The 10,099-nt window shown below is 42.4% G+C and overlaps 1 protein-coding gene and 1 long non-coding RNA gene across 5 annotated transcripts in view; both read left to right on the plus strand.

Moving 5' to 3' along the window:
- OSBPL3 (oxysterol binding protein like 3) overlaps positions 1–8,877 on the plus strand; it is a 254,094-nt gene extending 245,217 nt beyond the window's left edge. For 3 of the 4 annotated variants that reach the window (XM_040433629.1, XM_040433633.1, XM_040433630.1), the window contains one exon: positions 2,301–2,587. In XM_040433629.1, coding sequence (XP_040289563.1) covers positions 2,301–2,397 — 97 coding nt within the window. In that variant the 3' untranslated portion in view covers positions 2,398–2,587. Of the gene's footprint in view, positions 1–2,300; positions 2,588–7,850 lie in introns of those variants that run through there. The other variant, XM_040433631.1, reaches the window with a different exon arrangement.
- Positions 2,969–5,896, plus strand: LOC121002258. The gene is made up of 2 exons (XR_005779265.1): positions 2,969–3,223; positions 3,392–5,896. It is a non-coding gene; the product is annotated as an uncharacterized LOC121002258 (long non-coding RNA).
- Positions 8,878–10,099: the final 1,222 nt, after the last annotated feature.

Genomic DNA, 10,099 nt, shown 5'->3' on the forward strand with positions numbered 1-10,099 from the left:
TGTTTTCATGCACCGTGGGTGGTGCCGCTCCTTTCTGTGCACTTGGCTTTCCCTGCATAATCACTACCGGCTCTGAAATCTCAGGGACTGTCACTAAAACAAGAGGAGAAGGTCCCGATGACCATACTGGCAGAGGGATGGTGCACCACATTGGGCAACCTCTCCCACAGTGCACCAAAAACCTTATTTGCACAAAAAATAAAAGATTCATTGTTCGGGATTAGAGGACCAGATTTTCATAAACTTGTGATTATATTTTGCTTACTTTGAAACTGGGGTTGGAGGTGACTGATTCCCTTTAAATGGGTTGTCCTACTTCAACAACCTGTCTCTTAGGCCGAGTTCACACAAACGTGTGTGACCCGTGCCCGTGCTGCGGCCCTCAAATTGTGAGCCGCAATGCACGATCGCCGGCCGTAGGTCAGCCGCATCGGATCGCGGACCCATTCACTTTAATGGGTCCACGTTCCGCAAAAAGATGGGACATGTTCTATCTTTTTGCGGAACGGATGTACGGGACGCAACCCCGCGGAAGCACTCCGTAGTGCTTCCGAGGGGTCCCATTCCGTGCGGCCGTTCCGCAATTCTGGACCCATTGAAGTAAATGGGTTCGCATCCGTGATGCGGAATGCACATGGAACTGTGGCCACGGATCACACACGTTCGTGTGAATTCGGCCTTAGGCATAGGATAAAGGATAAGTATCATGGGGGGTCCGACTGCTCGGGCCCTGGCCTGTCATGAAAACAGTGTCTATGTTCCCCCGTTTGAATGGAGAGTCAGACATGTTTAAGCTCCATTAAACTCCATAGGGCTGTGGGAGATAGCCAAGTGCTTGTACTATCTCCAGCAGTCCCATAGGGTTAGAAGTGACCACTCCATTCAAATGGGAAAATATTCTTGTGATTAGCAGGAACCCCAATGGTGAGACCCCAGCCAATCAGACAGTTATCCCCTTCCTGTGGATAGGGAATAGGTGGATACGCTGCAAATTTTCTGCATCTTACAGTACCAGCAGAGTGGTTGAGATTTTACAAAATCTCATCCACGCTATGTATGCAGGAAATATCCAAAGCGGAAATTGACCTTCAGTGTGGATTTGAAATCTGCACCAAGTCAATTTCTGTTGCAGGTTTCCACCGCATAATTCATCCTTTACAAAGGATAGGGTGAAATCCACTGCAAAGTCCACAATGAATACTTATAACACATGCAGATTTTGCTGTGTAATTGCAGCAAAATCTGCAGCAGAAATTTCACCCCTTGTGGCTGCTCCCTTAAAGGGGTTGTCTCATCTGAGACAATGGGGGCATATCACTAGGATATGCCCTTATTGTCTAATAGGTGTGGGCCGCAGCGGTGGGACCCACACCTATCTCCTAAACGGAGCCCCGAAAGTTGTGCAGTGCACCCTCCATTCATCTCTATGGGGCTGCCAAAAATAGCCGAGCGCTGGCTCAGCTATTTCCATCTGGCCCATGGAAGTGAATGGGAGCGGTAGCCGGTCATGAGCAGTGCGCTCCCATTCACTTCTATGGGGAAAGCGCTTGGTGAGCGCAGAACCGGAGTCCCCCAGCCACCACGTTGGCTCCCTCCGTTCTCGATATAGGTGCAGGTCCCAGCGCTGGGACTCGCACCTATCAGACAATGGGGGCATATCCTAGCGATATGCCCCCATTGTCTCAGATGAGACAACCTTTTTAAATAGTACTAAATTGTTCACCTCAAACATGATTCATGAACTAAATTACTAGGTAGGAGGCTTCATCTATTAGAACTGACCTTGATACCTGTGGAATCCAGAGTTCATTTCCTAAATGTGTCCTATGAAACATGGTCTTTACGTGGTGCCTAGGGGTAACAAGAGATACATTTTCTCTGTGGCCGTTTTACTACAGAAGACTCAGTGAGAACAACTGATTTTTATTTTATTTTTTTATATGATTTCATGGGCCCATTCACATAGCATCTTTAGCTGCACAATTTTTGGCGTGGATTCCGATGGCTTAATGCCATGACTGTGTCAAGAAGAGGCGCTTACCTTCTTGGCGCAGTGTACGGACAAACGACACTGGAAGCCGTGGTGTCTTCTCACGGTTTAGCTCCATTCTGTGTTTGAGAGTCCCAGCAGTGAGCTTCTAGCAATAAACCACATTTCTTACGTTTTATCATAAAATGTGAGGTTTTTTTGCTGTTAATTAGAACATTGTATTCTGTGCGGCATCAGCTAAAATGCTTTCTTTGTCACTATTTTTCGTAAAGAATAGCAATGATTTCTTTTTGTGTGTCTCTATCCACAGAAAGTCCAGTGATGAATCATGGGTGACGAATGGCACGTACTGGCAGCTACGAAAAGATCCAGGATTTGCTAAACTAGACTGCCCCATATTGTGGTGATGACAAAACCAAGCCATTTTCTACACGACTTCTCTTTAGAATGATGCTGGAACAGATGCACGTTTCAGTATATTTATTAAAAGAAGATGCTGGAATTTCCACTTGTAAAGTCAGTCTGTCCGTCATCAGATATCTGTCCACATGTAGTGAATTACAGCAAATTGAATATCTTCTTTTTTTCTTTCTTTTTTTTTTAATAACATGAAAGAATATTCTCTCTGCTTTGCGAACATCATGACGTTTTTCTGTAAATGCCACCTCCATGGTGCAGTCCAGTATACAGCACCTGCTCTGCTGCCATTATATAGCTACACAGGCATCACATGCACCATAAAATACATGAAGACCTGTCATCTCTCCAGACATGTCAGTTTTAGTAAATAATTGTATTCCACATGGTATGACACTTCTGCAGCTTCTATTCTTATGACTTCATGCTGTGCTATTCCTATATTATTCCTACTAGAAGTGTATTCGTGTACAATTGGGTGTTCCCAGTTTAAGGTGTGTCCCTGCGCAGTACTGATTGGACAGTGGAAGACTGTGCAGGGACACAACCCCAAAATGGTAGTAGCAGTTTGTATATGTATTGCTAAAATCCTAGTAGGAATAGTAGAGGTGTTGCGGAACATAGTTGGGAGAAAATATGCTGCAGAATTGTTTTTACATAGGGAATACTAAGACATGTCAGGAGAAGTGAGAGGCACAGTCACCATCAAATGCAGTGCAATCTGCAGGCAGCATGTTATAGACCAGGAGGAGCTGAGCAGATTAATACCGTATATAGTTTTATAGCTCTTTCGGACTTCAGTTGTACATGGGGGAGGTGTTATCAGTGATGGCATTCTCTGTGTGTGTATATAGTTATAGCTCTAAATCACTGATGGTTGTACACAGGGGTGGCTTAAGCTCAGAAAAATCAAAGATGTCATTTTATACATTTACGGTAAATTAAAATCCTTGCACTTTCTGACTTCAGTTGTACACAGGGGAGGTGTTATCAGTGATTGATAGCATTCTCTGTGTAAGTGTATTATCAGAGATAGCTGTCAGTCACTGGTGGCTGTACACTGGGGGGGGACGAAAGTTCAGAAAAATCTGAGATATAAATGTATAAACTACAAGTGTTGCTGAATCTTTTCCCACAAAACTATATATCAATCTGCTCAGCTCCTCCTGCTCTATAACAGGCTGCCTCAGAGTGCATTTCATTTTGTGTATGTCTAACCAAATAGCTGATATTAGCCTCCATCTATTTCCCAAGCCACTAAAAGGCATGGAAGTAACTTCTCCGGCATGTAACATCTGTACTTTGTTTCAGCAAATGTAATGAATCGGTCTGTAGTAATATAAACTAGGTTAAATCTGATTCTTTACTGGAGCTAACAGCTTCCTTTGCACTTAAAGCCATTAGCCACAGGAAATGAGCGCTCGGACATGGTGTGTTTATTGAGGAATCCATAAACCCGTGATGTCACTGACTTTTAAGCACTTTACACGAATCCAAAGTGAAGAGAAGTGAGAACGGAGGCCCGGCCGATACATTGCAATATAATATAGAGCCAGCTCCTGGAAAGGTCCGCATAAATTGGATTAATGATCAGAACTGAGCACAGATAAAATGACCACAAATGTCTACATTTACAGGATTAATTCCCCCCCCCCCCCCCCCCCCCCCCCCCCCCGTGGTGAACTCACCTAATCAATATCATTTTGTTAGGGCAGAAACAAATGTCAGCCTCCCTCTTTAGGAAGTATTACATTTTTTGGAAAACCCATTTAAATTACACGTTTTAGATGCTTTCCTCTTCTCATTACTGCTCTTATATCTAAAAGCCGTCATAGACGGGGAATCTTCAGACTCTCCCCCCCAACATCCGGTTTCAGAAAAACGAAAACGGAGCATGCCGGAATTTAACTGGCCAAATCCAATAGTTTTTTAGATAAATGGCACAGATGTGGGCGACAACTGCTTATCCCCAGTTAGAGCTATCATATACTTGAGGGGTACGTCCACATAGACACATTCTCCACTGTGGATTTTGTCGCAGAGTCATAGAATGTATTTCTGCCTGGATATTTTTTCCCGTAGCGTCAGAAGATTTGCTGCTGCTGTAATATGCCGTATACTTTCATCCTGCGAATCCAGATGGAAAATCATCGGCGTGTCCACCATGTGTGAACAGCCCTTTTATAGTAAAGTCGGGAAACAATGGTTTCAGCATCAGTTGGTGTGATGTATGTCTGGATATATAGCTGTGCCGCCCATGAAAGACTGGATATAGGGAGTCAACAAGGGGCAGAAGAACAGCCTGCGCTAGAATGCAACATTTAAAGGTGGTTGTCTCATCTCGCCGATACTTAGGCGAGATGAGACACAGTTCTGACCACCTCCAGGCTGGGAAACAGCTGAGCGCTCCAATGCAGAGCGCTCTGCTGTTTCCTGGCCTGGAGATGGTCGGAACTGCGTCTCATCTCGCCTTAGTATCAGCGAGATGAGACAACCCCTTTAAGGGTGTTTTGTTGGAGCATTTTCTTTCCAGTCCATTTGCCTGGACAGGAGAGCCTCTAACTACACAATTTTTGGACCATAGCAAAATTTGAAACATCCGAAGTCGATTCGCATACAGTATCAGAATGTATTGGCTCCGATGAGCTGAAGTTATCGCTTCGCGAAGTCTCGTGAGACTTCGTGTAATAACTTCATAAATTAATTTGTACTGTAAAAAAACATTTCCCGAACTCTGGTTCGGTTCCAAGGTACCACTTGGTACCTTCTATCAGTTCCATCTAATTCCATCTATTTCAGCCACATTAGGAGGGTATTTTTAAAAACAACAGGAAACAGTCTCCGGGAAATGCGTCTATTCTGCTGCGTGTGCTTGTGTCTGTCACTACCAATTTTGGGTAATTTTTACTGATTTGAAAATGCTAGCTGGGATCCAGGATGGGCGGTGGATCCCCAGTTTACTTTCTCTTGCATTTTACTGCTGCAGATGAAGGAAGCCCTATGACACAACCGTATCCATTTTGCAGACCGCAAATTGCGGCTCTGCAGGATACGGATGCGATCCATGTGCATCTCGCAATTTTCACGGGACCCACCATAGAAAAGCATATTCTTCTCCACAAAATGGACAAGAATAGGACAGGTTCTAGAAGTTGTGGCCCAGCCACACGGATGTGGACAGCACAGGGACATCTGTGTGCTGTCTATTTTATTTTATTTTTTTGTGGAACCATAGAAATGAATACGTCAAAAATGCGGATTGTATATGGACCAAAAATACGGTCGTGTGCATGAGACCTTAGGGGAACTGACATTATACATTAGGGCTAATTTACTGATCCTGGCTTATACATACAGTGACTGATGCTGCATGACACATCTGGCGCATATTTAGATGGTCTAGTCTAACTTCACACCAGCTAATAGTTGGCTTACTTTACACCAGTAACTGACCACTCCCTTTTCTGCTAAGCCACACCCACTTGTATCAGAAAAAGCCTCTCAAAGTGTGTTAAACACCTAATAAATGTACTGCAAAGTATGTACACCCATTTTTTGTTTTTTTTGCCACAAAATGTCCCCTTTTGTCTCTCTGCTGAAGTTTACAATTGTGAGACACCCCCTAATACCATTTAATTTTAATCTAAATAGGTCTAAAGTTCTGCGCTAATTAATTTATTATTGTACATTTTTTCTGATATGGAAATATGCCTGCAGTAAGTTCCTGGGGGGTGGATGCAGGCAGAATGTTATAGAACGCTATAGATGTGAGAGAAACCGGTGGTTTGGATAAGGAATGGGAAAATCAGACCTTTAAGGGCTCTTTCAAACAAGCGAGTTTTCAGTGACCGCATAGCATCCAGCATTCTGACCCATTCATTTCAATGGATCTGTGTACATGAGCATCGCCTTTCACGTATCATCTCCGCGTTAAGGAAAAATCGCAGCATGTTCTATATGGCGTGTTTTTCTTCACACAGCTCTGGCTCCATAGAAGTGAATGGGGTTTGTGTTAAAAACGGAAGGCATCTGGATGTAATGCTCTTTCACTGATGGTGGCTAGCAGATATAGATTGTTGTTCCGTTTTTTAACTGAAGCCCCATTCACTTCTATGGGGCCAGGGCTGCGTAATAAAAAAAACGCAGAATATAAAACATTCTCACGCAAGGCAGAACTGATGCGTTAAAAAAAAAACGCTTGTGTACACAGACCCCTTAAAATGATTAGGTCAGGTACACGTCACTCATCGCACCCACGATGAAAAATCTGCATCTGAAATTGACCTGCAGCACAAATTTTTGAATCTGCAGCATGTCCATTTATACTACAGATTTCCACAGCAGATTTTTCCAATCCAAGGAAATTCTGCCGCCAAAATTTGTAATACGCGTGCAACAGAAATTCCGCTGTAGGAAATAAACCCCTTGTGGCCGTAGCCTAAAGGAACACTAAATCTAGATATGAATGATAAACATAAACGAGAAATCGAGTTGTCCTCAGTGTCTGTCATTCTGCAGCATTTTCTGCAAGATCCTGAAAAAAAGATCTATTCTACTGCAGACGGGGTACACCAAGGGGACAGCTTGTCAGGACTGTGAGAATGAAAATGGGTAACATGGTGGAACGCTTGTGTTGGCATATTTTATATATATATATCTCTCGATCTCGATCTTTTTTTTTTTTTGTGTGTGCATTTTCTGTGTTAATGTTCGTTTAAGGACAACGCTGACCTAACATGAAAATTTATGGAACCTGTCGCCATGAAAATGCAGTGCATTCTGCAGCATGTAACGGAGCAGAAGAAGCTGAACAGATTTATATATTGTTTCATGGTAAAATGTTCATCAAAACTTAATTTAAAATCTCTGCTCCTTCTGAGTTTATTAGTCATGTGGATAGTCTTGCCAGTAATATATATATATATATATACACACACACTCTCTCCCTCTCCCTCTCCCCCTCCCCCTCCCCCTCTCCCTCTCCCTCTCCCCCTCCCCCTCTCCCTCTCCCTCTCCCTCTCTCCCTCCCCCTCCCCCTCCCCCTCTCTCTCTCTCCCTCTCTCTCTCTCTCCCTCCCTCTCTCCCTCCCTCTCTCCCTCTCCCTCCCTGATCAGACAGCCCACTCGGCTGCTCAGAAAGAGCAGAGGTTCCAATGAATACATTACAAGTTTTGCTGAATCCTTTCCCATGAACTATAAATCTGCTCCTCCTGCTCTATAACATGCTGCCTGCAGATGGCACTGCATTTCATGGTGAATGTGACTGCAGTAAAACCCAATCACCAGGAGGTAATACTTCTTTTGACCCCTTACATTGAAGGGTTGATTGAGCAATCTCTGTGTCTTTAGAGCTGGCACTCTATCTGACATGAATATTACATTACAAAACTACAATTGATCAAATAATAATCTATTTTACTATTGAAACCTTTTTCCTTTTTCAGAGTGTTGTATATCTAACTATTCATAAAGGTTCCCTTACCTCGATAGTTTTGTTACTTTACTGCATCACTATGAATATTTGTTTAGAAAAATGTGTATAGGGGCAGCATCCTTTTAAACCCGAAGACGAGGATGATTAGATGGTGTAGTGGTTTCTGGAGGTGGTGGAATAATGACAAGATGTCTTGCTCCTTTTTATTTCTGGCCTATCAAATATTCTGTTAGCCACTAACTTTTTATATGTACGTTTCGGTCAAGGATTAAGGTAATACTGTTCCTTTATGATACCAATGTCACTTTTGCCTTCAATTATGTAAATAATGTAAAATTACGCTGCTTATAAATGTAATCTGACCAGTTGTAGCTTTGAACTGGTTGAAATTGTCACAGTCATATATATACACAGTTTTTTCTGTTTTATTAGTTGAAGCCTGCAGATGTTTTTTTTTATCTTGAACTGAATGTATCAGATAATATATTTTTAAATAACTGTGACATAAGAAGCTATTACTACGTCTTCCATGAATAAAAAATAGCCTTAGTTCTGTTGTACAAATTGACACACATACAGTGCAGTGGTCCCTCAAGTTACAATGGTCATCCTGGAACCAATTAATATTGTATGTTGAAACCATTGTAACTTGAGAAATTGGTTCCAAAGCCCCAAAATTCCACCCAAGATAAAAGAAAATGATGATTTAAGATAAATAAGCAGCTAACACAGATAAAACAAGTCCTTACGTATAACAGTCAGGAATAGCTGCTAACTAGCAACTTTACAGATCTTTTTCCAGAGAAGTAGTTGGATCTGATTCTGAGGCATTGTATGTTGAGTCTAGTTTCAGTTTATGATGGGTCTGAAAAGACCATTGTATGTTGAAAATATTGTATCCTGAGGTCATTGTATTTTGAGGGATCACTTCATGTATAAACCTAATATTTAATCAGATAAGCTGCTATAACAAAGTTTAATTGTAGATTTGTGAGTACGGCATGACTGTTCTGTATGATGATGTAAATAAAACTTATTTCACAGTACGCACAGATGTTTGAGTGTATTTTCCTGTATTCAGAGGTGGACCGATATGCTCAGTAGCTTCCTTTCCCTCTCCTCAGCACTTGTGTAGTGATCTCATAGAGAAGCAGGTTAAATGGTCCAGACACCTCTCATAAATTCATAGATATATATAGCTATATCTCTATAGACAGTGGAAAAGGAGATGGGGGGGCATTACTTACCATATAGATCTCTAGGGCTATATATAAGGGACTATTTTCTATGCAGAGGAGGAAGGGGCTAACAAGACCTGGCTGCATTGCACCCTGGGGCATGCAGGTGCTTGCTTCTCTAGTGACAGGTTGCTACTCAGGAAAGACAGAAGCCATCCAGATAATGGGGGTCATCTGTAATTGTCCCTAAACCAGGAAACGAGTAAAAAATTTCACAAACTACTGGTCTGCTCTGGCCACTTTCCAAAAAGAGGGTGTGGTATAGACAAGGCCATCAGCCTCAGCGGATTTATCGTCTTTTACTCCAGTTTCTGGCATAAATGATGACTGAGGAGAATGCAAATCTATTAAAAAAATATTTTTTCCATCATATTCACTGAGGAAAATGAACAGTTGAAATGCACGGTGTCAAAGTAAACTCCCCAGTAAAAGTGTTCTCTCTCATCCAGGAAGAAGTTCAGTGGCGCCTTAATAGACAAATGACCCGATCCAGATGGCATACACCCCCTGTATTCTAAGATAATTACGTAATGTAATAGACTGACCCTTATTTCTGATATTTAAGTACTCTATATTTTGAGAGGGAGTGTTCCACAGGATTGGTACCTAGAAAATGTGGTGCCAATATTCAAAAAGGGGTCAAAAACAGAGCCTGGAAACTATAGGCTGGTAAGTTTAACTGTTTATCTGTCGTGGGTAAACGGTTTGAAGGTTTTCTAAGAGATGTCAAACAAATTTAATCAGTTTCTATGAGGAGGTAAGTTCTAGACTTGACCGTGGCGAGTCAATGGATGTCATATCTTGACTCCTCCACATCATTGTCACAGCGCGGTGTGGGAGGATAACACCACACCGACCACAAGAGGAAAGGGAAAAGGTACTAGGCCTGGAAACTAGGGACAGGTCACCACCTAGTGAATCCCTTACCCGAGCCCTGACCATTAGAGGTATGTGGACACAAGGCGCATATCACAATGGATGTTTAGGTACAATCAGATTTATTGTAGGACAACGCGTTTCG

This window comes from Bufo bufo, chromosome 5 (assembly GCF_905171765.1).
Source record: "Bufo bufo chromosome 5, aBufBuf1.1, whole genome shotgun sequence".
Taxonomy (NCBI): domain Eukaryota; kingdom Metazoa; phylum Chordata; class Amphibia; order Anura; family Bufonidae; genus Bufo; species Bufo bufo.